The 27,440-nt window shown below is 58.2% G+C and overlaps 2 protein-coding genes and 1 long non-coding RNA gene across 14 annotated transcripts in view; 2 read left to right on the forward strand and 1 right to left on the reverse strand.

Moving 5' to 3' along the window:
- Nucleotides 1-18,767, forward strand: part of CACNA2D2 (calcium voltage-gated channel auxiliary subunit alpha2delta 2) — a 140,672-nt gene extending 121,905 nt beyond the window's left edge. For 2 of the 12 annotated variants that reach the window (XM_054550689.2, XM_054550696.2), the window contains 33 exons: nucleotides 367-498; nucleotides 688-745; nucleotides 1,475-1,525; nucleotides 1,669-1,768; nucleotides 1,903-2,061; nucleotides 2,308-2,415; nucleotides 2,514-2,592; nucleotides 3,168-3,217; nucleotides 3,404-3,493; nucleotides 3,698-3,769; nucleotides 3,960-4,034; nucleotides 5,313-5,387; nucleotides 5,467-5,538; nucleotides 5,621-5,692; nucleotides 5,796-5,857; nucleotides 6,707-6,783; nucleotides 8,485-8,505; nucleotides 11,183-11,243; nucleotides 13,327-13,424; nucleotides 13,653-13,743; nucleotides 13,851-13,913; nucleotides 14,058-14,161; nucleotides 14,446-14,544; nucleotides 14,636-14,724; nucleotides 14,927-14,977; nucleotides 15,206-15,277; nucleotides 15,381-15,533; nucleotides 15,682-15,734; nucleotides 15,856-15,911; nucleotides 16,062-16,188; nucleotides 16,350-16,458; nucleotides 16,557-16,646; nucleotides 16,728-18,767. In XM_054550689.2, the coding sequence (XP_054406664.1) occupies nucleotides 367-498; nucleotides 688-745; nucleotides 1,475-1,525; nucleotides 1,669-1,768; nucleotides 1,903-2,061; nucleotides 2,308-2,415; nucleotides 2,514-2,592; nucleotides 3,168-3,217; nucleotides 3,404-3,493; nucleotides 3,698-3,769; nucleotides 3,960-4,034; nucleotides 5,313-5,387; nucleotides 5,467-5,538; nucleotides 5,621-5,692; nucleotides 5,796-5,857; nucleotides 6,707-6,783; nucleotides 8,485-8,505; nucleotides 11,183-11,243; nucleotides 13,327-13,424; nucleotides 13,653-13,743; nucleotides 13,851-13,913; nucleotides 14,058-14,161; nucleotides 14,446-14,544; nucleotides 14,636-14,724; nucleotides 14,927-14,977; nucleotides 15,206-15,277; nucleotides 15,381-15,533; nucleotides 15,682-15,734; nucleotides 15,856-15,911; nucleotides 16,062-16,188; nucleotides 16,350-16,458; nucleotides 16,557-16,646; nucleotides 16,728-16,868 (2,810 nt within the window). In that variant the 3' untranslated portion in view covers nucleotides 16,869-18,767. Of the gene's footprint in view, nucleotides 1-366; nucleotides 499-687; nucleotides 746-1,474; nucleotides 1,526-1,668; nucleotides 1,769-1,902; nucleotides 2,062-2,307; nucleotides 2,416-2,513; nucleotides 2,593-3,167; nucleotides 3,218-3,403; nucleotides 3,494-3,697; nucleotides 3,770-3,959; nucleotides 4,035-5,312; nucleotides 5,388-5,466; nucleotides 5,539-5,620; nucleotides 5,693-5,795; nucleotides 5,858-6,706; nucleotides 6,784-8,484; nucleotides 8,506-11,182; nucleotides 11,244-13,326; nucleotides 13,425-13,652; nucleotides 13,744-13,850; nucleotides 13,914-14,057; nucleotides 14,162-14,445; nucleotides 14,545-14,635; nucleotides 14,725-14,926; nucleotides 14,978-15,205; nucleotides 15,278-15,380; nucleotides 15,534-15,681; nucleotides 15,735-15,855; nucleotides 15,912-16,061; nucleotides 16,189-16,349; nucleotides 16,460-16,556; nucleotides 16,647-16,727 lie in introns of all 12 variants that reach the window. The other 10 variants (XM_054550695.2, XM_054550697.2, XM_054550691.2 and 7 more) reach the window with 9 other exon arrangements.
- On the reverse strand, nucleotides 13,346-16,476 carry LOC103890180 (uncharacterized). Its single transcript, XR_008523307.2, has 3 exons — nucleotides 15,604-16,476; nucleotides 15,213-15,247; nucleotides 13,346-13,759 (listed from the first exon to the last, which is right to left on the reverse strand). It is a non-coding gene; the product is annotated as an uncharacterized LOC103890180 (long non-coding RNA).
- Nucleotides 18,768-21,595: 2,828 nt separating the features above from the next.
- Nucleotides 21,596-26,778, forward strand: TMEM115 (transmembrane protein 115). The gene is made up of 2 exons (XM_002813713.6): nucleotides 21,596-23,325; nucleotides 25,988-26,778. Exons 1-2 carry the CDS (start codon nucleotides 22,475-22,477, stop codon nucleotides 26,190-26,192), a joined length of 1,056 nt encoding a protein of 351 aa, XP_002813759.1. The 5' UTR covers nucleotides 21,596-22,474; the 3' UTR covers nucleotides 26,193-26,778.
- Nucleotides 26,779-27,440: the final 662 nt, after the last annotated feature.

Below are 27,440 nucleotides of genomic sequence, written 5' to 3' on the forward strand. Positions count from 1 at the left end.
TCCTGGGGGACCAGTGCTAGCTCCAGGCAGCATGCTGGACCGAGGGCTCCCAGCTCCCAGCACCCTGCCACCTGGGCAGCCCCTCTCCAGAGGCTACCAGCCACAGCTGCCCTGCCTGCTCATGTGGGGCCTAGAGGAAGAGTAGGCTGAACTGTTCCTTCCACAGCTTGGGAGGGGTGAGGATCAGAAAGGCTTCCTGGAGGAGCTGGGGCAGCCCCAGCTGGGCCCTAGGAAATAGGGAGGGCCCGGATAGGCCGAGAACAGGTGGGGGATTCTAAGTTGGGGCACAGGCATGAGTGTCGTGGTGGTGGGTTCGACAGGACACAGCCCAGGTGCTCCCCACCCCAGCTCCCCGCTTCCCCCCAGCCACCGTCATCCTCAATGAGCTCAACTGGACAGAGGCCCTGGAGAATGTGTTCATGGAAAACCGCAGGCAAGACCCCACGCTGCTGTGGCAGGTCTTCGGCAGCGCCACAGGAGTCACTCGCTACTACCCGGGTAGGTACCAGCCCCTGTCCTCTGTCTACCTAGCACCTCGCCTTTCTCCATCTACCAGCCCACCCATCCTGGGGGCTTGGGGCGGGGTGGCTTCTCTGTAGTCTGTGGCAGCCCGGTCGCCTCTGCAAGGTCTGCCTACCCAGGTCAGCCCTTTCCTGCCAGTCCCCCTCACCTTCTCTCCTCCCTCAGCCACCCCATGGCGAGCCCCCAAGAAGATCGACCTGTACGATGTCCGAAGGAGACCCTGGTGAGCGAGCAAGAAGGGGCTGGGGAGGGACACCCCCTCAGCTCCCCACCTTTCCTGCCTGCTCCCCTCCCTCCCCATTTCCAAGCCCCCTAGCAGGGCGCAGCCAGCTGTATCCAATTTTCATTTCACACATCGTTGCCACTGGAAAATGGATCCCATCCCCCAGGCAGGCCTCCCAGCTGCCATGCCCCCCGTCCACTGCCCAGCACCCCCACCCACTCAGGACTGAGAGATTGGAAGAGAGATTGGACCAGAGGGGTTCCCCAAAGGCAGATGTAGCCTCTGTAGGGTTGGCCAGTCCCTGCCCCACCCGTCTGAGCCCCAGATATCCCTCCCCTCTGTTCTGCCCCTCCGGCAGCTCCCTATGACTCTCCTTCCCTGCCACCTGCACCATCCCATACACAGCTAGACTTTGCCCTCGGGGCCCCAACCTGAGGCAGAGGACACAACAAGCCACTGAAGCCAGGGAATGTGGCTCCTGCCCCCTCTGGGGATCACCTGCTCATATACCCCCTGGGACTTTTTCCTTGCTGAGGAACCAGACCATTCATGTCATGGGCAAGGACTGTGTCTGTTTTGTTAAATGTGGTATCGTTGGTGCCTAGAACCCTGCCTGGCCCACACAGTGCATGCTCAAGAGAAATGTATTGAATCAATATGTATGTGAAGGAAGGAAGGACCCACAAGGTCCCGGGGGGTGTTACCCTAACAGAGGCATCTCCTGGGCAGGTACATCCAGGGGGCCTCATCACCCAAAGACATGGTCATCATCGTGGATGTGTGAGTGAGCAGTGCTGGCAAGTGGGGCTGGGGCAGGGGTGGGCAATGGGCTAGACTCTGCTGCCCTGAACATCATGGGGGATGGGCAGGAGAACACTTGAGGTTCCCCTGGCTCCTCCACGGCCCCTGCCTGACCTCTCCAGGAGTGGCAGTGTGAGTGGCCTGACCCTGAAACTGATGAAGACATCTGTCTGTGAGATGCTGGACACGCTGTCTGATGATGACTATGTGAATGTGGCCTCGGTGAGTGCCAAGGTGGCAGATGGGGCGAAGTGGGTCACCCCATCTGCCCTGCTCCTGTGACCACCACCAGCCCCATGCAATGGCTGCCTACCCCGGCCAGCCTGAGGCCACTCACCACCCTACTGTTCCTGCAGTTCAACGAGAAGGCACAGCCTGTGTCATGCTTCACACACCTGGTGCAGGCCAATGTGCGCAACAAGAAGGTGTTCAAGGAAGCTGTGCAGGGCATGGTGGCCAAGGGCACCACAGGCTACAAGGCCGGCTTTGAGTATGCCTTTGACCAGCTGCAGAACGTGAGCCCCCTGGGTGGGCAAGTGGGCGGCTGGGGGAGGAGAGGTCCCAGGCTTGGTGACACCCAGTAAATCAAGACGGATGGCCTTGTTAGCACCAAACAGGCAGCTTGGACAAATAGCTCCATCTGCTGTGGTGGAGGAGGGCCAGAGGTCCAGGCCCACTGCGGGAGGGAGGCCCTGCCCCTGGACCAGGGAGGGCTGAGAGCTGGGGCTGAGAGCTGCCTGCCTCTGCCTCACTCCCCTCAGTCCAACATCACTCGGGCCAACTGCAACAAGATGATCATGATGTTCACGGATGGTGGCGAGGACCGCGTGCAGGATGTCTTTGAGAAGTACAATTGGCCAAATCGGACGGTGAGGCTCAGCGGAGGCAGGGGCTGCCCTGACCTGGGCCCAGTACAGGAGAGAGCTGTCCCCTGGTGGCCACAGCAGTAACCTCAAACCCCCCACAGGTGCGTGTGTTTACTTTCTCCGTGGGGCAGCATAATTATGACGTCACACCGCTGCAGTGGATGGCCTGCGCCAACAAAGGTACCTCCCCTGCGCATCACTGTCAGGGGCCTGCCTGCCATTTCTTTTTGTCGATTGCGTATGTTCAACTGGCCATCCATATGTCCAGCTGTGTGTTCACCCACGGCAAGACAGTGCCTCCTCCCATCCACGAGGCTGTCTCTCACTCTATCTGGGGGCTAACGTGTCCACCTGAGGCTCTTTTTGCCCGTCTGTCTGTCCATTGTCCAACCGTCCCCCAGCTTGTCTACTCCTGCATCTGTTTGCTTATCCATCCATCTCTCTGTGCACTTGGGCCTGGCTGCCGGGTGGACTTTGAATGGCATTGCACCCTAAAATGAGGGACCTCAGACCTCAGGCTCCTCCCTTCCCATCTCTGCCCTGTGCTCTGCTTCCTGATACTGCTGCACTTACTCCCTCTCCATAGCACCGCCCTTGGCAGGGTAGAGGCCGGGAGCACTAGAGGGAGAGGACCCCAATAAGAGAGGAGCCCGAGAGGCGAGGCAGGGCTGCAGACACACCCCAGGGGCAGGGCCCTCTGCATATGGGTCCTGCAGTGCCAGCCAGGCCCACCTCTGCCTCTCGTTCCTTCACAGGCTACTATTTTGAGATCCCTTCTATCGGAGCCATCCGCATCAACACACAGGTGAGACTGAGGGAGGCCCCTCCTCCCAGCCCCTGGCTTCCCTGCAGGGACGCTGTGTGCCATGGGCTGCTGTGGGCCAAGGGCGCCCCCTCACGACGGCTGGGGCACAATCCCAATGCCTGGGGAGACAGAACAGGCAGGGCCTGGGAAAGGCACTCATTACCCCCACCACTGCCCCCTCCCCAGGAATATCTAGATGTGTTGGGCAGGCCCATGGTGCTGGCAGGCAAGGAGGCCAAGCAGGTGCAGTGGACCAACGTGTATGAGGATGCACTGGTAAGGCCTCTGGGCAAGGAAGGGGTGGGGCTGGCACCCTTCCCCCAGGGATGTACCCACAGGGTCAAGACCCTGGAGGGCCCCCTTATGGGGTAAACCAAGCACAGGAGAAAGAGGTGGCCTGCACCTCAGCCCCTGCTCTGAACACTCAGGGTGGGGTCAGTGCTGGCCACAGGTGACTCCATCATCTTCCTCTCCCTTCAGGGACTGGGGTTGGTGGTAACAGGGACCCTCCCTGTTTTCAACCTGACACAGGATGGCCCTGGGGAAAAGAAGGTGAGGAAAGGGGAGGGTTGGGGCTATGGGTGTGCCTGGGGAGGAATGGGCACACCCACAGCAGGTCTGGGGGTGGAAGAGGGGCAGGGCAGGCCTGCACACTGCCTGTGAGAGCAGCTTGAGGCCTTGTGGAGGGTGGTTCCCCATGGAATTGAGCTCACTGAGGAGCCCCCCATGCTTCTGCTCCCAGAACCAGCTGATCCTGGGCGTGATGGGCATTGACGTGGCTCTGAATGACATCAAGAGGCTGACCCCCAACTACACGGTGAGCATCCCCCCCGCCCATCCGCGTACCCTGCCTCCCATGTGGACACAGGCAGGCTCAGCAGAGAAGACTGATGGGTATTACAGCGCCTCCATGGAGACCTCTGAGTTCAGGGGGTCGGGGAAGGCTTCCCCAGGAGGTGACCTTGGGTCTAGAACAAGGTGACCTTGGGTTGGCAAACTTTCTGTAAAGGGCCAGACTGAATATTTTAGGCTTTGCAGACCTAAATATCCATCTCTTACTCGGTTGCACTGTTGTATTGTGAAAGCAGCCACAAACGAAACATGAACAAGGGGCATGGCTATGTTCCAATTTAATTTTATTTGTGGATACTGATATTTGAATTTCAGATAATTTTCACATGTCACAAAATAGAATTCTTCCTTTGATGTTTTTTCCAACCATTTAAAAACATAAAACCATTCTTAGCTCATGGCCACATAGTAATGGACAGCAGGCCAGACTTGGCCCATGCACATAGGCAGGAGTGTCCCAGGCAGAAAGGAAAGGAGGGGATGGCGTACATTGGAGGCAGAGGGAATTCTCTGGCCAAGGGCCCAAAGGTGAAAAACAATCATAAACCAGGGTAGGGGCAAGACGGCAATGTGGCTGGCCCAGCGCCTACGGTCAGGGAGTCTGCGTCTTGGCCTGTGGAAGGGGGAGAGGTGTGGTATGTACAACAGCATCATTAAGCCTGAGCCCCCTGAAGCCCCTGCTTGGCCCTGAGCGGGCAGGGGCTGTGGCAGTTGGCCTCCAGGTACAGTAAGAAACTGACTAGGGGAGGTAAGGGCTAGGTCCAGGTCCCACTTACTCCTACTTCCCTTCCACCTGGAAGGGAAGCCCCAGGTAGGATTCCCAAGGGTCCACTCGTCCCGCTGTTCTCTCTTGACATGGGGACAAGGAGGAGGCACAAATCAGGGGCAGTAGTGGCTAGAGGAGGGCCACAGGGGTACAGAAGCAGCAGACCTGTGGGGCCGGTGGTGGCAGAGAGGCCAGGACAACTGACAGCTCATGAGAACCAGGGGGAGAGGATGAGGACTGCAGAGCAGCAGCCCACACGCCGGTTAGCCTTGGCAAGGGCTGGTGCACAAGGGGCAACCCGCCTGCGGGCCTGGCTGGAGAGACAGGCTTAGGGCCACGTGGCATGGGGGGGCCCTTAGCCCAAGGCAGGCAAACAGAATCTCTCAGTGCGGTGGGAGGCCAAATAGGGAAGAACTCCAGAGCCCAGGGAACCCCAGCCCATCCCTCTAGACCCTGAGCCCCAATCTGTGCCTCCAGCTTGGAGCCAACGGCTATGTGTTTGCCATTGACCTGAACGGCTACGTGTTGCTGCACCCCAATCTCAAGCCCCAGGTGAGCCAGACGGGTGGCCTGGAGGGTGGGCAAACCTTGCACAATGGGGACTTCTGACTTCCCACCCTGCCTCCAACAGACCACCAACTTCCGGGAGCCTGTGACTCTGGACTTCCTGGATGCGGAGCTAGAGGATGAGAACAAGGAAGAGGTAAGGAGAGGAGGAGAACAGGGGTGGGGGACAGAGCAGAGGACTGTAGGGGCCCTGCCCCTCACATCTCTGGCCCTTCCAGATCCGTCGGAGCATGATTGATGGCAACAAGGGCCACAAGCAGATCAGAACGTTGGTCAAGTCCCTGGATGAGGTAAGGAGGCAGGGCTGGGGGCCAGGGAGTCAGGGTGGGCACCCTCCTACCCCACCACCCCCTGCCTGCCAGCCCAAGTTCCTGACCCAGCCTCCTCTCCCAGAGGTACATAGATGAGGTGACACGGAACTACACCTGGGTGCCTATAAGGAGCACTAACTACAGGTAAGTGAGGCCAGGGCTGGGTGGGCAGAGAGGATGGGGTGGCCCCAGAGTCTGAGCCCAGCTGTCTCCTCCTCTCCCACTGTGACCACCATCCCAGTGGGGCACCAGTGGCCAGGGCTGCTCACTACTCACCCTGAGATGCTTAGTCTGCCAAGAGACTCCCTGGCCTTTAAGGAACAAGCAGCAGGTCTGAGAACACAGGACGGTCATCCAAAGTCTCCTCATCACTACGGCCATCTGCACCTAGGATACTGCCCTTGGCATGCTGTCAGCCTGCCTCACAGTCTCAGGGTGGAGCGGGTCCCTTGTGTGTCAGGCTGGATCGGTGCAGGCTGACCTCTGCCTGCCCCGCTCAGCTAGTCCATCCTGAAATGCCGGAGCATCCTCACAGCCCATGCCAGCCCACAACTGCCACCCCACGCCCCCCGCCTTATCTGCGCCAGCCCTGCTTTCTGCTGGCTTTGAGTATATGGGGGCTGGTGACCCCACTCCTACGGCAGCACTGGCATTGCAGCCAGCTCACAGCAGCATCTGCCCCTTGTGGGTCAGAGGGAGGCTGGCTGGGCAGGGAGCTGTTGTGAGAGGCTGCTGGGAGGGGAGATGGTGTGGGGATTTGCTTTGGGGCTGGTTGCCCGGTGGCCCCCAGGAGAGTTTGAGGAGTGGAGAGCCTCCAGGGTGCCGGCCCCTAGACCATGAACCTCCTGCAGCTAAGCAGGGAGAGGGGTCCCTGGTGGTGGGAGGAGGGGATGCCGCAGCTGGGGCCTCTCTGCCCAGCTCCAAGGCCATGGGGAGGGTGTGCCAGTGTGGCCCGCCTCCCCCCAGCCGTGACCCGAGCTTCTCCCCCCTCAGCCTGGGGCTGGTGCTCCCACCCTACAGCACCTTCTACCTCCAAGCCAATCTCAGTGACCAGATCCTGCAGGTCAAGTGTAAGTGGCCCGGCCCCTGCCTGCGCCCTGCACCCTGCCTCTGCCCCGCACCCTGGCCGGCCCCAGGCAGCATAGCCAGCGCCGCTTGCCGGCGAGGCAGTCCCTCCTGCCCAGTCTGCCCACCCTCAGGCGCTCGCAGGCTGGGGCACCTCAAAAGTCTGTGGAAATCTGCATGCTTGCCTTTTCTCAGATTCGGTTCCAGACCATTCTTTCATGGTTTCTGTTGAGGTTGCTGTTTTTGGTTTCTCCTACTCCGTGTCTTCCCTCCTTAGCTTGCCTGCCCCACACACTCCTGGGGGCTGCATTCTTGGAAGACACCCCCTCCCCTTACCTTCCCCCTCCCCTCCCCACCCACCTGCACTCCCCTCCCCCTTCCCCCTCCTCCTCCCCCTCCCCCTTCCCCTCCCCTCCCCTTTCTCCTCCCCCACCTCCTGTCCCTCTCCTCTCCCCTTTCCGCTCCCCTTCCCTTTCGCCTTTTCCTTCCCCCTCCCCTTCCCCCTCCCTTCCCCTTCCCCCCACCCTCACCATCCCCCCTCCCCTCACCTTCCCCCCTCCCCTTTCCTCCTTCCACCTCCTCTCCCTTCCCTTCACCTCTTCCCCCTTCCCTTCACCTCTTTCCCCTCCCCTCAATTCCTTCCTCCTTCCCCTTACCTCCTCCCCAATCCCACCTCCTCTCTCCTCCTCCCCCCTCCCCTCCTCCCTCTCCCTTCCTCCCCTTCTCCTCCTCCTCTTTCCCCTCCCCTCCCCTCCTCTCCCTCCAGTCCTTCTCCTCCCTTCTTCCCCCCTCCCCTCCCCCCTTTTCCCTTCCCCTCCCCTCTTTTCCCTTCCCCTCCCCTCTTTCCTCTCTCTTCCTGTTCAGCTCTCTCCCCCTGTGGTGCCCCCTTCCCATGGTCCCTCTCTCTCTCTCTGCCCCCTCCTCTCCGTTCTTTCTTCATCCATCCTCACCCAGTTCCCACTGACCCTCTCATCCTTCTCCTCTCACTTCCTACCTCTCTCCCCTCTGCATCCAACCTCCCTCCCTTACGCACTGTCCTCTCTTCTTCCCTCTCTCCCTCCTTCTCTTCTCCCTGCATCTCCTCTATCTCCCTCTTTCTCCTGCTCACCTCCTCCATCTCTCTCTCTCTCTCCCTCCCTCCCGCTCTCCCCAACCCAGCACCCCCCCACCTCCTTCAGTCCCACTCCCCTCACTCCCTCCGCTCTGCCCCCTGGCTCCCTCTTCACCTTCTTTCTTCCCTCCTTCATTCCCCATCCCCCTTCCTCCCTCCCCTTCCCCGCTTTCTCCTTGGCCCCCCTCCTTCCTCCCCTGCCTCTCCCACTCCTCTGCCTGCGGCTCACCCCTGCATGCCCTGTTCATCCTGGGCCTCTCCTGAGAGAGTCTCTAGAGCCTGTGGCCCTGCCTGCCCACCACGCCCGAGGTCACTGGGAGGGAGGCTGGGGCTCCGGCCCCACCGGGCGCCCCCCACCTGCCTGGCCGACTGGGGGCTCATCTCCTTTGAGTTTTCTCGCTCTCTCTTTCTCTCTCATGTCGTTTTTTGCAAGAAGTTTCCTTTCGGTATGATGATGAGACACAATATTTTCATTCAAACAGCCATTGAATAAAATATTGTTTGTGCCCCTCCCCTTTCCCTCCCCCTTTTCGTTTGTTTTTGTGTTTGTGTTGTTTTTGTTTTCCTCGCTTTCTCTCTTGGTGGACTGTCCCAGTGCCAATCAGCAAACTGAAGGGCAAGTATATTCAGAACCAGTGCACCCTCCTCTCCCCACCCCTCCCACCCTTACGCCCCTGCTTGCCCCCCTCCCTGCCCAGGACCAGCCAAACCCCTGCTCTCCAGGGCCCCCTCCCAGCTTCCCCTTGGCTCCTCTAGTTCTTGCCTTTCCTCTGATTCCTAAGCCCCTATGAGAGCCAGTGGCCTGTGCCCCTGGCCCTGCCTGCAGGGTGTTCTCCGGCGTGTTCTCAGGGCCCACAACCCTTTCCTTGGACCCCTCACTCTCTCTGGGAAGGCCCCTGCCTCCCCCACCTTCTCTGTCTCTCCAAGACAACTCAACAGTAGGGACAGCCTGGACGCTTCTCCACCACCTCCCACTCAGCAGGGCTGGAGGCCTGAGATGCAGGGGGTAGATCAGCCCCTAGTGGGGCTCATGTGAAGCTGTGGGAAGGGGCCAGCCCACAAGGCCTACTCTGAGGTAGCTCTCCCTCCTCTGATCTCTGGCAGTAGCTCCAGAAGCTGGCAGCCCTCCAAGAAGGGAGGCAGAAGGCTCAGAAGCCTCACGCCCCGATGCTGGGGCCAAAGGGCAGCATAGGGCAGGCACCCCGGCCATTGAAGAGCAGGGCTGACCCGCGCCTCCTAGGCACTGACACGTGCTGACGTCCCCGTGTCCCACCAGCCCGCTGCTCCCAGAGGCTTTGCTGAGCCCCAGGGTGGCTTGGCAGTATGGAAAAGGTGTTTCCCTGGGGAAATAAAGCCAGATTTGGGGACCAGGGGCCTGGACAGGGATGGAATGGGATCTGTTTAGACCCCAAGAGCCAGCAAAGGTGTTTGGAGGAAATCAGGCTGGGTATGAAAGGAAAGGTTCTGGCACGCTGGTGTGCCTAAGCCAAGGAGACTTCTGGAAGGGTGGGTAGTGAACCCCTAGACCCTGGCAGAGAGTAAGGGGAGTGAGAGAGGACAGCATTACAGAGGTCTCAGAGAGCCACCTCTCCCAGGGAATCCCTGGGCAGATGGGGCATGGAGAGCCACAAGAGGATGTCCCCATGACCTGGAAGCAGGGGCACCCAAGAAGCCCTAGGGGCCCTGTCCAGCCTAGTCCAGCAAAGGGGATAAAGGGATCAGAGCCACCTCCAGTGGCCGGCGCGAGGGTGGGGGACGTGCCCTACTCCCACTGGCTTGAGTTGTCTTTTTCTCCACGCCCCCCCACATCCCACCCAGTGACCCCAGAAATGCAGGGCCCTGGTAACAATGACAACATAGCATAGTCTCCTTCCCTGCTCCTTCGCCCTCCTTTTTCTTTTTCCTCCTCCTCCTCTTCCCCCAAACCCCTTCCCCATCGGCTTGTGTCCAAACCCTGCCTCACAGTCCTATCAGAAAGGAACAGTCCAACCAGTGACTGCCCAGCCCCTCCAAGCACCCCAAGTGCCTCCTTCCCCAGAATCTTGCAGTGCATTGTGGGAGTATTTGGGAGCAGGGACAATCCATCTTCTATACAAATAAAGCCCTGGGAGCAAAAGAGAGCTTAGAAGTGGAGACAGGCTAAGAAGGTGGACCACCCACAGTGAGACAGGCCAAGAACAGAGGGACCCCTCCCAGGTGCAGACCAGCACGGTGGCCAGTTCAGCTGGGCAGGGAGAGGCCACAGAGGAGCCCCAGCTGCCACATCCTCAGGTTCACTCTCAAACCCATACAGAGATACACTCAGGCACACACACACACTCACAATGCATGCTCACTCACCCACACATGCACAGCTCATAAGCCCAGGGCACAGGCCCAACTGGGGATGCCGCAACAGCAGCCCTATGCCCTCTCTGGAGCCCTAGCATCCCCCATGGCTGCCTGGAGCCCAGACAGGTTTTAGGAAGGGTGGAGACCCAGCCCGTCTCCACGCCCTCAGCCAAGGGAAGCAGGTACACAGTTTCCAGCAGCACTCCTGTCCTCCTTCCAGCTCCTCAGACTTTCTTCCCGCACTGTGGGAACAGTCCTTGGCACTTTGAGGGTCTCCCTTCACCTCCTGGCCCAGGGAGGACCACCAGCCCCCACAGTGCACTGCAGTGAACCCTCAGCTGCCCCCGCCCGTCTCTGGTTGGACTGTTTGTGCCCGTGAGAAACCCCCTCGGTTTGGCCATGTTGATGCCTGACACAGAACAAAAGCAAGACCTACCAAAACGCAAACAGCTGCGGCAAAGAAAGAGAGAGAAAAATCCGCAGCCAAAAGCCAATTCCCTTCCTCAAAGTCTCTTTGGAGGCAAAGGAAGCTCAGCATGCGGTTTTTTCCATTATAGATGTGATAAGAGCGAGACTGGCGCCTCCCCCAGACCATGCATATATATAGCAGTGTGTGTATATATATGTGTGTGTGTGTGTCCGTGTATATGTGCTATACAGCCGTATGGAAGCATATACAGCCACGCCAAGGGACTCACTGCCGACAGAGGACCAGGCCCGGGCAACATATTGGCTATAACTGCCCTTCTCCTGCGATGCTGTAGTCTCCACGGGCCCTCCACCCTCCCTGCCCGTCCCTTCTCTCTGGCTCCTGGACGTGGAAATGGCGGGTTTCCTCTTTGCTGGTGTCTCCCCCTCCCTCCAGCCCCCCTCTCCCCTGTCCTTCCAGCCCCGTCAGCTCTGAGCCCCCCGGCCTCCAGCCTCCCCAGCCCCCGCCGGATAACCCCCCGTTTCTGTTGCAGATTTTGAATTCCTGCTCCCCAGCAGCTTTGAGTCTGAAGGACATGTTTTCATTGCTCCCAGGTAGCTTGCGTGTGGCCTTGCTGAGGTGTCCTCCCCTACCCTGACCGCCCTGGCCCCACCTCCTGCACTGCTGTCTGGAGCTCTGTGTGTCTGTGTCCTGTGCAGTGTCATCCCCCGGTCCCCATACATCGCCTGGTATGCGCAGCTGTGTGCATACCCAGGCCATGTACCGCACCAGGCAGCAGTGGCCAGCGGCCTCACGGCCCTAGCTCCCACCAGGCCGGGGCAGGAGGGCTCCAGACTCATTTGCTGACTTTCCCTGCCCTCCCAGGCAACCAGGCAGGAGCCCTTTCCGCCCTGGGGTGGCTGGCTGTGGCATGCCCACCCCTCACCGGGCAGCTGCTGCTCTGGTTTGTGGTGTCCTGCCCATCCCCCAAACCCCACACCCCATCGTTGTCCTGTGTCAGTCGGTGTTTGTGTGGGTCTGGGGGCCGAGCCAGCCAGAGCCCCTGTCGGCAGTGCCAGGTCCAGGCGTGGTACTTTACCTGGGGGATGGGAGGAGAAGAGCGGGGGCTTTGAAGAGCTGCTCCAGCAGATGAGGAGACGGGGCCCCGAACAGGCCCAGGTCTGGACCATCCCGGAGTGCACGCTTAGTGTGCACACACATGTTCTCATGCACACACCATCTGCCTTTGGCCCACGTCTGGGGAGGCCGGGTCCCCTGGGTGCTGAAGCCCTTCCATGACCCAGGCTTGGGATGAGGGCAGGTGGGTGGATGCAGCTGACAGAGACCCAGGGGCACTGGAAGGCAGCACACGGGGGCTCTGGACATGCCTCACTTTCGTGTGTGCACGTATGTGCATGCACCTAGTTTCTCTGTGACTCCCTCTGTAGATGTGTGTATTTGCGAGTCACCATGTACATATGTAAGAGTCTGAGCATAAATGTGGGGGTGGCTCTGTGTGTGAGTGAATGTGGGAAGGTGTGAGAAGGCCTGTGTGGCCCACATGACCCTGAGGAAGCTCTCTTGAAGGCAGGGACCCTATTCGTTTTTGTCATCTCTGTGTCTGCGGCTCAGAAGAGCTCAATAAATATGTGGAGGGTGAGTGAATGAAGTACCTCACAAATGTGAATGTGCATACTGTGTGTACAGGAGAGACTGCAAGTGACTTGATGTATCTCAAGCACAGTCGTGTGGGTGTCACCCTGGGTGTGTCCAGTGTGGCCTCTAGGCACAGAGGTGCAGGCTGTACACTGCACAAAGGCCCTGGGGGCCAAGGAGTGAGTGGGGCCTGAGACCCAGTTCCACGTGCCCTTACCAAACCACGAGCCCTACCACAGCCTGGGGAAGTGGCACATGTTCAAAAGCCCCACAGTTAGTGCCATATGGGACAATGAAGCAGTCCCTGGTGGCAGAGGTATGAATGAGGAGTCGAGCGAGAGAGAGCTCCACCTATCAGGGTAGAGGGATTGCTCCCAAGACTTCCTAGGCAGCAAGCCCCAAGCAGACCCTCTCACACCCCACAGCCCCATGTTCTCTGGACCCAGAGCCTGAATGCAGTGAGGGCCTTGAGGGGAGGAGCATTCCAGGCAGAGGGAACAGCCAGTCGGAGGACCCACATGTTCCCACTGACTTCCTGACACCCTCTGTGCTATGATGAAAAAAGCAAGTATCAGAGAGCGTGAGTGAGGTACCTAAAGGCACACAGCCAGGAAGAGGCAGGGTGAGGTCTTAGGCTGACAAAAAGCCAGTGCTTGTACTTGGGTCCCACCTGGTGCCCACGGGAATGCTCTAGGGCATACACGTGGATTAGCCGGCCGCCAGGCATTTCCTGGGGCCTTCCAGGTGCACTATCTGGGTCCAGCTACACCGGAGAGACGGGAGGTTCTGCGGAGCCATGCCCAGGAGAAAGCAGCTGCCCGAATGGAGGAAGTAGACCCTCATTCTTGTGTCAGCTCTGCCCTGACTCAGACCCCAGCAGCCTGCCAGGCATGTAGCAGCTGCAGCCAGGAAGAACCCACGTGCCCCTCCCTGAGGCCCAGGCTTCTCAGTGAATGGCCAGGTGGGCCTGTTGGGAAGCCTTGACCCCATTGCCCTGTCCAGCCCCCCAAGCCCACTCTTCTTGCCCCTCCCCATCCCTAGAGAGTACTGCAAGGACCTGAATGCCTCAGACAACAACACCGAGTTCCTGAAAAACTTTATTGAGCTCATGGAGAAAGTGACTCCAGACTCCAAGCAGTGTGAGTGCCTGGCAGGGCAGCTGGCTCTGGGCAGTGCCCAGGCAGCATGGGGCAGCCCAGAGGAACCCAGAGGCCGGGCAGGTGTGGAAATAAGCAGGCACAAGCTGAGGGCTGGGCCTGGGCCAGGTCATGGAGGAGGCTCCTGGTGGAGCCTTGAGGGTGGGGGCGAGGGTGGGCAAGGAGCTGCAAGAAGATGCCCCCACCCCCAGCCCTCCCCTCCTGTTCCAGGCAACAACTTCCTTCTGCACAACCTGATCTTGGACACGGGCATCACGCAGCAGCTGGTAGAGCGTGTGTGGAGGGACCAGGATCTCAACACGTAGGCATCACCCAGCCTGTGGGGGCAGAAGGCTAGGATGGGCCCAGAGGCCCTGGCCCTGCCCAGCAGAAGGCAGGCCTGTGACCCCACCCCCCTGCCACCCCCAGGTACAGCCTACTGGCCGTGTTCGCTGCCACAGACGGCGGCATCACCCGAGTCTTCCCCAACAAGTAAGTGACCTATCCCGCTACCCAAACCCTGCCCCTGCCAGGGAACCTACATCTGTTCTGCCCAGAGGCCTCCTTGCACCTGTGGAGACCACTGTCCCCGACAAGCCACCCCTTACCTACCAATCTGCCTCTTGGGTGCTCCAGGGCAGCTGAGGACTGGACAGAGAACCCTGAGCCCTTCAATGCCAGTTTCTACCGCCGCAGCCTGGATAACCACGGTTATGTCTTCAAGCCCCCACACCAGGATGGTGAGTGTCCCCACAGTGTGCCCAGCAGCAGGCAGGGAGCCTCAGCTTCCCTGTCTGCTCAGCCAGAACTGGGCTCTGCTGTCTGAGGCCCCTCTCCAACACAAGGCTGGCTGAGGCCAGGGCAGACGTGAAGAGAGGGATAGACTGTGCCAAACACTGTCCTGAGTGCTGGGTGCCTGGGCTGGAGTCATCCTGGGATTGGACTCCTGGGTTTGTAGGACCCAGCATAGAGTGGTCAGTGTGGCTGCCAGACCCCACTCCTGACTTCCCCACCCAACCCCCAGCCCTGTTAAGGCCGCTGGAGCTGGAGAATGACACCGTGGGCATCCTCGTCAGTACAGCTGTGGAGCTCAGCCTAGGCAGGCGCACACTGAGGCCAGCAGGTGAATGTTTGGGACAGAGGCGGGGAAACAGGCAATGGACAGGGTACTGCCTGGGCAGGTAGCACTGATGGTCCCTTGCTCTCCCCCAAAGTGGTGGGCGTCAAGCTGGACCTAGAGGCTTGGGCTGAGAAGTTCAAGGTGCTAGCCAGCAACCGTACCCACCAAGACCAGCCTCAGAAGGTATTTGGGCAGGGGCGGGGGCAGTAACCCAGCAGTGCCCTTCCTGGAGTCCCCTGGAACCCCCACCAACCCTCCACTCAGTGGCTCCAACACCTACATGGAGGCAGGGCCAGCTGCAGATGGCCTGGGGAACCGGATGTATGAAAGGTGATGGGAGGGAGGAAAACTGGTGGGTAGCTTACGGTCCTCACTCTCTGCCCAGCAGTGCGGCCCCAACAGCCACTGTGAGATGGACTGCGAGGTTAACAATGAGGTGTGTGTGCCCTGGACCCTAGCTTACCCCACTTCCAGACTTCCTAGTCCCAGCTGCGACTCCCAGCACATCCCTTGGCCTGTGGGTCTCAACATCCCCACCCTGACTTCACAGCCTTCCCAGGACTGGGGGAGTGATGCCCCCCAACTCTGAACCCCTGGACTGCCTGCGGTGGAAGGTCTGGGGCCCAGCCCCTCTCCATTTTCCTTACCATTCCCTACCTCTTAGGACTTACTCTGTGTCCTCATTGATGATGGAGGATTCCTGGTGCTGTCAAACCAGAACCATCAGTGGGACCAGGTGAGGATCAGGAAGAGAGTGAAAGAAGAGAGTAGGGATTTGAGCCTTCTAGGGGTGTAGCACTGCCAGCCCTGTGACCATGGCTTTCTCCTGGCATCCTCAGGTGGGCAGGTTCTTCAGTGAGGTGGATGCCAACCTGATGCTGGCACTCTACAATAACTCCTTCTACACCCGCAAGGAGTCCTATGACTATCAGGCAGCCTGTGCCCCTCAGCCCCCTGGCAACCTGGGTGCTGCACCCCGGGGTGTCTTTGTGGTGAGTCCCCAGAGATGCCTGGACTGGAGATGGGGGGGCCTGGGAGACCTGCCCACAGATGACCCCCTACCTCTGACATTTGATAAAGCTGGGGGTGACCTAGGGTGAGGGGCAGCAGTGGCAGTCCACGCCCCTCTCTCCACTGCAGCCCACCGTTGCAGATTTCCTTAACCTGGCCTGGTGGACCTCTGCTGCCGCCTGGTGAGTCCTGAGCGGGAGGTGGGTAGAGAAGGTGCTCCCTGGCCGGGAGGGCTCAGAAGAGAAGTAGAGCACGGCTTCGTCCTCTGCTGACCACCTGCACTCGGCTCCCCGTGCGCTGCAGGTCCCTATTCCAGCAGCTTCTCTACGGCCTCATCTACCACAGCTGGTTCCAAGCAGGTAGGCAGGGCTTTGGAGGCGCCTCCTCAAGTCCGGGTCCCCAATCTGAGCTAAGACGACTCCATGGGGAGGGTGGGGCTTACGACTGAGGGAGGCCGGAGACCTTGCCAGGGTCTGTGGTTGGAGCTGAGGCGCTCTGGGCCCTCGCAGACCCCGCGGAGGCCGAGGGGAGCCCCGAGACGCGCGAGAGCAGCTGCGTCATGAAACAGACCCAGTACTACTTCGGCTCGGTAAACTCCTCCTACAACGCCATCATCGACTGCGGAAACTGTTCCAGGTGCTGGCAGTGGGGCGGGACCACAGGCCAAGGGCGGAGCCTGTGAGCGGGGCGAGACGCTCGGGAGGATGGAAGGGGCGGGGCCTCCGAGCGGCCGGGGGCGGGGCCGCAGGATGGGGGCGGGGCAAGCTCTACGCCCCGCCTTTCCGGGCTGCCCGCAGGCTGTTCCACGCGCAGAGACTGACCAACACCAACCTTCTCTTCGTGGTGGCCGAGAAGCCGCTGTGCAGCCAGTGCGAGGCTGGCCGGCTGCTGCAGAAGGAAACGCACTGTATCCTGCCCCCGCCCTCCCCGCCGCCCGCTCCCTCTCTGCCCCGCGCGCCCCCTCCGTGCCGCCGCCGCCGTCCGCCTCCTTGACTCCCCACCCATGCCCAGCGGACGGCCCGGAGCAGTGTGAGCTAGTGCAGAGACCGCGATACCGGAGAGGCCCGCACATCTGCTTCGACTACAACGCGACAGTGAGGAGAGGGGGCGGTGGACCCGAAATCCCGCGGCCTTGCGCCCGCCCAGGCCGATCAGCTCCTTGTCTCTCCCCGCAGGAAGATACCTCAGACTGTGGCCGCGGGGCCTCCTTCCCGCCGTCGCTGGGCGTCCTGGTCTCCCTGCAACTGCTGCTCCTTCTGGGCCTGCCGCCCCGGCCGCAGCCTCAAGTCCTCGTCCACGCCTCTCGCCGCCTCTGAGCACCCTGCCCCACCCCACCTCCACTCCCACCTCACCCGGCCTCTTCGCCTTTCCCACCCTTCTGCCCCACACTCCCCGCCTTAGAGCCTCGTCCCTCCTTCACTGAAGGACCTGAGCTGGCCAGGCCCTGAGAGTCTGGTCTGCGCCTTGGGATGGGGAGTCCCAAAGCGGGACGCTGCAGGTCTTTGGCACCCAAATCACGTCTCACCTCCGAACTGTTCAAATGTCCCCGGACTCTTCTTCCCTGCTGGGCTCCCCACAGTGGGATGGGACAGGGAGGCCACACGCACTGGTGCCAAAACCAGGCCTCTGCTGCCACCCTTCCTGGAGGCTGCCTATGTTGGGGGGGACCCTGCTTCAGCTGACCCGGCCTCTCTGCCCCACCCAAGTCCAAACTTGGTTTCTGTGGGAATAGTGGAGGAAGGTGAGATGGCCAGTTTGAGGCCTGTGCCTCCCAGCTTAAATTCTAGCAGGAGAGAGGCTCTGGGGCAGCCCCCATGGGCTCCTGCCCCTTTCAGGCCTACAGCCACATCCCCAAGCCCACCAGGTGTCAGGATAGTCACAGTGATATCAGTTTAGACACTACCCCATATACACCTGGAACCTTGAGGACAGAAACTGGACTCACATTCGACATACCCCACTGGGCACACGCACAAACACACACACTATGGGGTGGGGTGGGGGTAGGGGCTTACAAAGCCTTACACAGGGCGAGGGGTTGGTGGGAGGGTTGGCACCTGCACACTCCATCTCCTGCTCACCACCTGCCTCTAATCTGAGCTGCAGCCTGGCTGGTCCTCCCATTTCTAAAGCTGAATGTCAAACAGTGCCAAATGCTGGGGCAGGGGGTGAAGAACCCTCTGTCCCACCCCTAGCCACCAGTGTCCTCCAAGTGCCCCCCACCTCTCCAGGTGCTCATTGTAACCATTTCTCACTAGTTTCAGGCCCCCAGTGGGACCACATGCCACTGCCTGCACCTGTTGGCAGAGGAACCCCCACCAGACATCACCCTTTGCCTTAGCAGGGGTGACTTTGTCTCTCCTGGCTGGGCCATCCTTCCCCCAATCTGGCCCTTACACACTCAGGCCTGTGCCCACTCCCTATCTCCTTCCCACCCCCCCACACACACTCCCTGCTCGCAGGAGGCCAAACTGTCCCTCCCTTGCTGAACACACACACACACACACACACACACACACACACACGCTCTCTGCACACAGAGGTGGGGACTGGGCACAGCTCTTCACACCATTCATTCTGGTCATTTCCCCCAAAGGCATCCCAGCCTGGGGGCCAGTGGGGAACTGAGGGCAAGGGGATGTAGTGATGGGGCTCAGATGGACTGGGAGGAGGGGGGAGGGTGATGCATTAATTAATGGCTTCGTTAATTAATGTCATGTTGCTTGTTGCTTTCTCAGTGTGTGTGTATGGTCCATGCCCACTGCTAGTGCCAGGGTGGGTGTCCATGTGCACCCGGCCTGGATGCCAGCTGTGTCCTTCGGGGGCGTGTGTGTAACTGTAGTGTAGTCAGGTGCTCAATGGAGAATATAAAAATAAACATATACAGAAAAATATATATTTTAAGTTTAAAAAACAGAAAAACAGACAAAACAATCCCCATCAGGTAGCTGTCTAACCCCAGCTGGGTCTAATCCTTCTCATTACCCACCCGACCTGGCTGCCCCTCACCTTGGACTGGGGGACTGGGGGGCCATTTCCTTTTCTCTGCCCTTTTTTTGTTGTTCTATTTTGTACAGACAAGTTGGAAAAACAACAGCGACAAAAAAGTCAAGAAACTTTGTAAAATATCGTGTGTGTGATTCCTTGTAAAATATTTTCAAATGGTTTATTACAGAAGATCAGTTATTAAATAATGTTCATATTTTCACTTCAAATGGTTCCCATCCACTGTATCAGCCTGGGGGTGAGGACTGGGTAGCTATGAAGACGGTTGGCCAAGACCTCAGAGTCCCACTTAGTGCTCTGCAGGGGGTGAAGACCATGGTAGCCCAGGTCCCTGTCAACCACAGGGCATGACACTTGCTTCCACCAGTTAATAGTTGCCAGGCCCTTGACATACGTTGTCTCGTATCATCTCAAAAAGCTGTCTTTTAAAAACAAGCAAAACAGGTTGGGTGCGGTGGCTCACGCCTGTAATCTAGCACTTTGGGAGGCCGAGGCGGGCAGATCACTTGAGGTCAGGAGTCTGAGACCAGCCTGGCCAACATGGTGAAACCCTGTCTCTACTAAAAATACAAAAAAATTAGCCAGGCATGGTGGCATGCGCCTGTAATCCCAGCTACTTAGGAGGCTGAGGCAGGATAATTGCTTGACCCCAGGAGGCCGGAGGTTGCAGTGAGCCAAGATTGCGCCACCGCACCCCAGCCTGGACGACAGAGCGAGACTCTGCCTCAGAAAAAAAAAAAAAATACAAGCAAAACAAACACCCTCCCAGAGCCTGAAAGCCAAGACCCTGGAGGGAAGAAGACAGATCAGAGATGCTGGTTTAGTGGGGAGGTGGATCTGGCAGTCTGGTCAGACCACCAGGGCCTGACAGGTTCTCTGCCGGGAGCTATGAGTGAGCACCTGGCCAGTGTCCCTACGGCCCAGGAAGCCCTGACCACAAGCACAGCAACGGCTCCCTCCTGGCCCAGAGGAGCTTGAGGCCGCAGCTGCTTAAACTGGAGCCATAGGCCAAACTTCATTTTTGTGAATCCTCTCAAGCTTAGGCCCTAGTTCATTTTCACCCTAGTCAGTGTGACCTTTGCGATCTTCTCATGTGGAGAGAATTATAACCTGTAACCACCAGAGCACAGGTGTCCCTGCCTTCCCACCACAGTCCTCTCTCTCCTCCCAACACTCTGCTCACTCCGCACTGACCTGTCTGAGTCCTCGCCACAATCTCTGGGGTGGGTACTAGTGTATCCCCATACCACAGATGAGCAAACTAAGAGGAGAAAGCCTTTCCCCGCAGGTGAGAAGGCTAAAAACCAAAGAAGATTTTAGAGAAGAGGTGGCCACCAGGGGTTGGGGAGCTTGGATGCTAAATAGATGAAGGGGCTTCCAGGCCTCAGCCAAGATGGGGACTTTTTCTCACTCCTCTGCAGGGGTCTGCTGCAGAGCAATGCCTAATCCACAACCCCCAAGACAGCTCCCATGGCCTGCAAGAGACCCTGCAATCTTGGATAGGGTTGTAAGATAAAATACAGAACACCCAATTTTGAATTTCAGATCATGAACAAGTTTTTAGTATGGAAGTGTTTCAACTATTGTGTGGGACATACCTATACTGAAAAACTGGGGGCTGGGCACAGTGGCTAACGCCTGTAATACCAACACTTTGGGAGGCTGATGCAGGAGGATTGCTTGAGCTCACGAGTTCGAGATCAGCCTGGGTAGGATGGCCACCCCGCCCCTGCCCATGTCTCTACAAAATAAAAAATTTTTAAAAATTAGCTGGGCACAGTAGTGAGTGCCTGTAGCCGCAGCTAATCACGAGGCTGAGGCTGGAGGATCACTTCAGCCCAGGAGTTTGAGGTGGCAGTGAGCTATGATTGTTCCACTGCACTCCAGCCTTGGACAAAGCTAGACCCTGTCTCAAAAAAAAAAAAAGGGGGGGGTGGGGGACATGATTATACTCGAAGATTACTCGTTGTTTTATCTGGAATTCAAATTTGACTGAGCATCCTGTATTTTGATTTGCTAAAACTGGCAACCTTACCCTGATGTGGCAACCAGTGGGAACCCAGACCCCAGAAAAAAAGCATCAGCACCCTTTTTAACCTGTAGGCCATGCACACATCAGCACACACTGAAGTCAGTGGCTGAAAGGAAGGGATCCTGTGCTTTATAAAAGTACTTTGTCATAGAATTATTTTAATTATATGTACAGCTTTTTGTTTTGTTTTGTTTTGAGACAAAGTTTCGCTCTTGTTGCCCAGGCTGTAGTGCAATGGCATGATCTCGGCTCACCGCAACCTCCGCCTCCCAGGTTCAAGCAATTCTCCTGCCTCAGCCTCCTGAGAAGATGGGATTACAGGCATGTGCCACCACGCCTGGCTAATTTTGTATTTTTAGTAGAGACGAGGTTTATCCATGTTGGTCAAGCTGGTCTCAAACTCCCGACCTCAGGTGATCTGCCCGCCTCAGCCTCCCAAAGTGCTGGGATTACAGGCGTGAGCCACCATGCCCAGCCTATATGTACAGTTTTTTAAAAGTAACTCCATATACAAAAAAAAAAAAAAAGACACAGAACACAACCTGTCAGAAGCCACTGTGGCGTGAAGTGGGACCAGAACAGGCCTAGCCCAGGCTAGTGGAGAGATCTCTCTTCCTCCGCAGTTATCAGAAGTCCCTGGTGGGGAGGAGGGTCACTGAGGGCTGCCCAGCCTCGTCCCTGTGCGGGAGGGAGCCCTAGGTTCGTGCTCCAGGTCCACCTCACTTGGAAAAAGGGCAACGTGAAATAACAAACAAAAAACTTTTCCAAGTGGGAGAAAACAAACAAAAAAAGGCAACATGTGCAACACTCGCTGAGCACCCAGGGTGGACTGGCATTTTACACCCCTTTCCCCTTTGATTATTAGGACAGGAAGATCATGTCATCATCTACATTTTATGGCCCATGAAACTGAGTTTCAAAAAGGTTCAGGAACTTAACCAATGCCACACAGCCGCCGAGGCAGAGCAAGGGTTCCAGCCTGGGTCAGGTCCCATTCACCAGACCACGGAGGTTCTGTTTCTCACACAGTGACACACACCCACACGCCAGCCGACAAGGACACGCTCGCTCAGAGGTACATGCACAAATAGAGCTACTCTTCCCAGGGAATTCAGCAAGTGTGGGGGCTAGAGCTGTGTTGCTTCGCGAACCCCCACCGCCGCTTTCAGGGGTTAGAGATGCTAATTCATCCCTTCCCACCTCCTGAGAACCGACGGAAACGGTCCCTGAGAACTACAACTCCCATCACACCCCGCGCTCACCGCAACGGGACCCGTCCGTGAGCATGGCCTCCTGGGACTTGTAGTTCTAGCCAGAGCCCTATTCGACTCTTCCCCGGCTGCAACCAAGGACTCCGTGTCCCAGCATGCAGAGGAGCCGGAAGACAGGCGCTTAGAGGACAGCCCGCCGGGGACGCGCAGGCGCAGCACCCGTTTGTCGGCCCCCAGAGAAAAGAGGTACGGTCGAAGCCAGGAGCCAGGCCGAGCGGGAGCTGACCAGGCTTGACTCGGGTACGGAACGAGGCACCAGTCCCCTTGCGAACCGAAGGGCCTCGCAGTGGATGGAGGAGGCCCAGCCCTGAGATCAACGCCAACCACGCTAGCCTGGCACGGGGCCTACAGGGTGGGTAGGCGGGCGTGCCGCAGCCGTCCAGGGCCTTCCCTCAGGTCCCGGGCGAGGGGCCTACGCTGCGGACCGGCAACAAGGCCCGACTCGGCCCCTCGGGACCAGAGCCCCACCCGATCGGAAGCGAATCCTTTACCAGGGCCATACGCCAGTGACTAGGCCGGGCCTGGGCCTCCCATTGGGGCCGGACTAGGACGAGGCCCCGGGGAGGCCCCTGGCCTACCAGACCCTTTCCTCAGGCCGACAGCCGCCGGGAAGATGCAACGTGCCCTGCCAGGCGCCCGCCAGCACTTGGGGGCCATCCTGGCCAGCGCCAGCGTGGTGGTGAAGGCTCTGTGTGCGGCGGTACTATTCCTCTACCTGCTCTCCTTCGCCGTGGACACAGGCTGCCTGGCGGTCACCCCAGGCTACCTCTTTCCTCCCAACTTCTGGATCTGGACCCTGGCCACCCATGGGCTGATGGAGCAGCATGTGTGGGATGTGGCCATCAGCCTGACAACGGTGGTGGTGGCCGGGCGTTTGCTGGAGCCCCTCTGGGGGGCCTTGGAGCTGCTCATCTTCTTCTCAGTGGTGAATGTGTCCGTAGGGCTGCTGGGGGCCTTCGCCTACCTCCTCACCTACATGGCTTCCTTCAACCTGGTCTACCTGTTCACTGTCCGTATCCACGGCGCCTTGGGCTTCCTAGGTGGTGTCCTGGTGGCACTCAAGCAAACCATGGGGGACTGTGTGGTCCTGCGAGTGCCCCAGGTGCGCGTCAGCGTGATGCCCATGCTGCTGCTGGCGCTGCTGCTCCTGCTGCGGCTCGCCACGCTGCTCCAGAGCCCGGCGTTGGCTTCCTATGGCTTCGGGCTGCTCTCCAGTTGGGTATATCTTCGCTTCTACCAGCGCCATAGCCGGGGCCGAGGGGACATGGCTGACCACTTTGCTTTCGCCACTTTCTTCCCTGAGATCCTGCAGCCTGTGGTGGGGTTGCTGGCGAACTTGGTGCACGGCCTCCTGGTGAAGGTAAAGATATGCCAGAAGACGGTGAAGCGCTACGATGTGGGTGCCCCATCCTCCATCACCATTAGCCTGCCAGGCACAGACCCTCAAGACGCCGAGCGGAGAAGGTACTGTGAAATTTTCCAAAATCTTGTCAAGCTAGGAGCATACTGGTCGAGTCACATGCCATCTGTTGAGGTGTTTGCTGTACATAGGTGGAGACCTGCAGTCAGGTATTGGGGCAGATCTGGAAAGATAAAATCAGTCTTTGGCCTTGAGGAACTCAGCAGTTAGGTGTCTAGGGTCCACGAGGCACTTTTCTCACCACTCGGGCCACTTAATAAGTCTCAAGAAATGCAGTTTCCTTTGGTGCTGTGAAGTCCCAGTGGAGGGGCACAGAACCCTGGCCTTGCCTTAGAATCTCAGAATCCTAGACATTGGGCCTATGGGAGCCAGAAGCAACCTGCTGGTACTTTCCCCTGTGAGGAAGGGACAGGGAAGGAGGCCTGGGGTCCTCGAAAGGTGATCCGGGCCACTCCAATTTCCAAATGCTGTGTCCTCTTCCTGGGCTTTAACTCAGATGCTGTGCTTCTCTGCCACTTACTTATTGAGAGGGAAGCTTGGGGTATTACCACATTTACCTCCATCTCCAGCAAGCATGTGTCACCAAAACCAGGGACAGGCTACATGACCCACTGAGGGAGCCTGCTGACTACACCAGGGAGTGGCAATGACCCTTTCATTATGTGTAAACCAAGCTATCCACAGCATCAGGAGTCCCAGCTGAATTCTTCACTGAATGCACTTTGGCCAGGGCAGGAGGGATCTTTTTAAATTCAGCGTACTCCCTCTCCCATATCTGTGGAGCCAGCAGAGTGGTCCCCGCCTTCAGAAGATCCACAGCTCCATTTCCAACATTGTTCTTGAATGTTTTGAGGCAATTACTTGAGTAGTAAAATCTGGGACGGGCTTTGTCTTTTGCATTGCCAAGGCTCCTGCTTTTGCTCACCTGTGAATGGGGTTGTGGCAGGAAGCTCTATGAATTTAGCTGCAGTTACCCCTGTATTTACTCTCCACTGGGCTGTGGAATTGAGTGTGGGACACATTCCTTTCTTGAAGGAGTTCCAGCTGGGGAAGGGCCACAGATCACTATGGCCCAAGGTATGGTAGGTGTTGAAAAGTATATACAGCATGCTGCAGGGCATAATTCTGGGCCCTAGAGCTTGGGTCTTTATAGGTGATAAGCCCTGAGGACAGAAGTCTCTCTTAACCTTAGCTGGTATTAAAGATGGGGCCAGGAGAGCTGGGCCTGGTAGGAATTGAGCTGTCCCTCAGAGCCATTCAGGTGGGGCCAGGCAAGTGGGGACCCCTCCTCCACTGAGAGGTGTTGGATTGTTAGGGTTGGCTGAACATTCAAAAACCTCTGCCCAGGCCCAAGAAAATGGACGGGGCGGGGGGAAGCAGGTTGGTGGGGAGGAAGGGAGGGTCAAGAGGCGGGTTCTTGGCATAGCCTTATGGTTGTTAGCTTACATGGGGGTGGGGGTTATTCCTTCAGCCAGTTTGACATCTGACTGCATGGCCACGCCCAACTCCAAAGGGCTACGAGGAGAGGGAGGCAGGGTTTCCTATCTGTCTCTCTGGTCCTTGTGAGGAAGTGACTAGCGTGACACTAGCTCTCTGCCTTGGCAGGCTTTAAGTGGAACTGGCAAGGGCATCATCAGGATGGGAGCCTGGGTAGCAGCAGGGAAAGACTGTCCTGTCTATACCAACTTGTCATGTGTGAGACTGACGGGCAGGGTGGAAGCGTGCTAGGGCTTTCTACACCTGTGTCCTTGTTGCCTCTCTTGTCATGTTCCCTGACATGGTGGAGATTTTGGTTCTCAGCTGGAACCTCAAAGGCTACACGGGCTGTCCCCACACTGGTGGCACAGAGAGGCTGAGGTATAGGAGTCCATAGTGGTCACTGTTGAAACGGTTCCCTGGCAGCTGCGGCACTCCACCTTCTGGTGGGCCAGGGTCCCAAGCACATGTGTAAACCTTCTTCTGTTGGACTTTCCCACCTGCCCTCAAAGTGGGGCCTCTAAGGGTCCACCCTGTGGAAGCAGTAGGCTCTGGCCTGTGCCTACCCATGTGGGCTGTTTCTCCTTCTTCTCCTCTTGCAAGGGCTCCGCTAAGTCCCTGCTCTAACAAGGGCCTTGGTGGCTTTGGGGGTTCTTCTGAGAGGGAGAATATTAGCATCTGTTAGGAGGGGTAGACTCACCCAAGTTGGCCCTGCTTCCTGGGCTGAGAGCCAAGGGAGGTGTTGAGTTCCAGCCTTCCCCATTGACCCTTGCCAGGAGGCTCAAGATACCCCTAACCAGGAGAGGGGAGAATTAAGAACTCTTCCCTTGGATGTGATGCCAGCACCCAGGCAGAAACTCCTGGAAACTCTAGAACTTGCCGTTCCACCCATCTGCCCTAGGGCACTAGTTCCACCGACCCTTAGATACCACCCTCAGAACCATTCCTGGTGGCTGGCCTGGTGGGCAGTCTGGCAGACACCCAGCTGACCTTCCCACCCCGGAGGTGCCTCAGCTATGGAGGGAAGAACTCTTAGAGCCTTTGGGTTATCATTCTGATGGCAGAGTGTGTCCTAAACCAATCTCTGGGGAGTCCCAGGCTCTGCATGGTGAAGGGGAAACATAGGAGGAGTCTAGGTGGTACGGTGAGGAGTCAGCCTGCTGCAGAAGGGTAGAGGGCATGAGCCAAGGCCAAACCCAGAGTGACCTGTCCTCTCTCCTCTGGCCCCAGGCAACTGGCCCTGAAGGCACTCAATGAGCGGCTGAAGAGAGTGGAAGACCAGTCCGTCTGGCCCAGCATGGATGATGATGAAGAGGAGTCTGGGGCCAAGGTGGACAGCCCCCTGCCCTCAGACAAAGCTCCTACACCCCCAGGGAAGGGGGCTGCCCCAGAATCCAGTCTAATCACCTTCGAGGCAGCTCCCCCGATGCTGTAACTCCAGACCACCTTGAGTGTGGCACCTCCCCTCCCAAGCCCCCCTTGACATCCTCTCAGCTACTCCAGGGCACCTGACTGCTCTGAGGAGAGGGAAGAAGGCCTGCTGGGGCTTTCCATGGCCTTCTGCTGTTTCTCGCCAACACTACCCAGGACTCTTGCTACCTGGTTCCAACTCCAGACAACCACTATGCCAGGCCCGGAGCCTCTGAGGCATCGGCCAGTCCAGGCCCTCATCTGAGGTAAGAATGTACATCAGCTGGCAGCCCCAAGCAAGTCTCTGCAGGGACACTGATGTCACAGCTTCTGGGCCGGCCCTCACATCTGAAACTGGTTGCCGAGAGCCCTGAGCCAAGGCAAGGATTTGCCAAAAATGTTCTGGGGGCCCAGCAAATGCAGGAGCCGACCTGGGGCTGCACATCCCTGCCCATCCCCAGAAAGACTGTTCCTGTCAGGATTTGTTTCCCTCTGCTGTGGCCGTGACTGCTTCTGGACCAGAACAGCTCCAGCTCCCAGGTATTTTCTACAGGACCACTTGAGTGGGCAGCCAAGCCCAGGCTGGCAGTATCAATAAAGCAGTTCTCTGAGGAATGACTCCCGGGCTCTTGTCAGGCCACCTTGTGCAGCCCCCTCATCACGTTCAACTGCAAAGTTAGGCAGGGACTTGATTGTCTCCGTGGTAACTCCAGCTGGATAAGAAGCCCATTGCCCCAGCTCCCCACCACTGCCACCACCACCACCACATGCGCACTGCTAAGCAGCCTTCCAAGAGCTATTGTCTCAGACTCTTACTCCTTTTTTCTTTCCCTCCAAACCCCAATCTGGGAGGCCCTCTGTCCCTGCCTAGATCTGATGATAAGGGCCTCTCCATCACAAGGCGCTGTTCTTACCCATGGTTTACCTCTAAGACAGAATGCTCAGTTCTTGCCACTCCTGAAGGCAACTCACTCCCAGCTCCCATCCTGTTATTGTATGTATTTAACCCCCACAGTCTGGAGACTCCAGCACAGTAGACAGTTGGGGGACAGAAAGGACACACAGCTGTACCATTCACAGCTACAGCTCTAGGGCCTGCCAGGGTCCAGGGTGGCCTGGGAGGCTCAGCAGCTAGATCCTGGGGATTTGTGTGCTAGGAGAGCTTCAGCCCCTGAGGGAGCAGCCAGGGGTTGGGGGCGGGGGTCCCCATCTTGCCCAGCTGCCCATTTTCCCATGCTGATGGCATTAACAAGAACCACCCCCAACTCTGGGC

The sequence above is a fragment of the Pongo abelii genome, chromosome 2 (genome assembly GCF_028885655.2).
Source record: "Pongo abelii isolate AG06213 chromosome 2, NHGRI_mPonAbe1-v2.0_pri, whole genome shotgun sequence".
In the NCBI taxonomy this organism is placed as follows: Eukaryota; Metazoa; Chordata; class Mammalia; order Primates; family Hominidae; genus Pongo; species Pongo abelii.

What these genes read in the sequence shown, in the direction of transcription:
- TMEM115 (XM_002813713.6), top strand. Translation starts at nt 22,475, where the DNA reads ATGCAACGTGCCCTGCCAGGCGCCCGCCAGCACTTGGGGGCCATCCTG. An exon ending in CAAGACGCCGAGCGGAGAAG is followed by an intron (nt 23,326 to 25,987) that starts GTACTGTGAAAT and finishes CTCTGGCCCCAG; the next exon opens with GCAACTGGCCCTGAAGGCAC.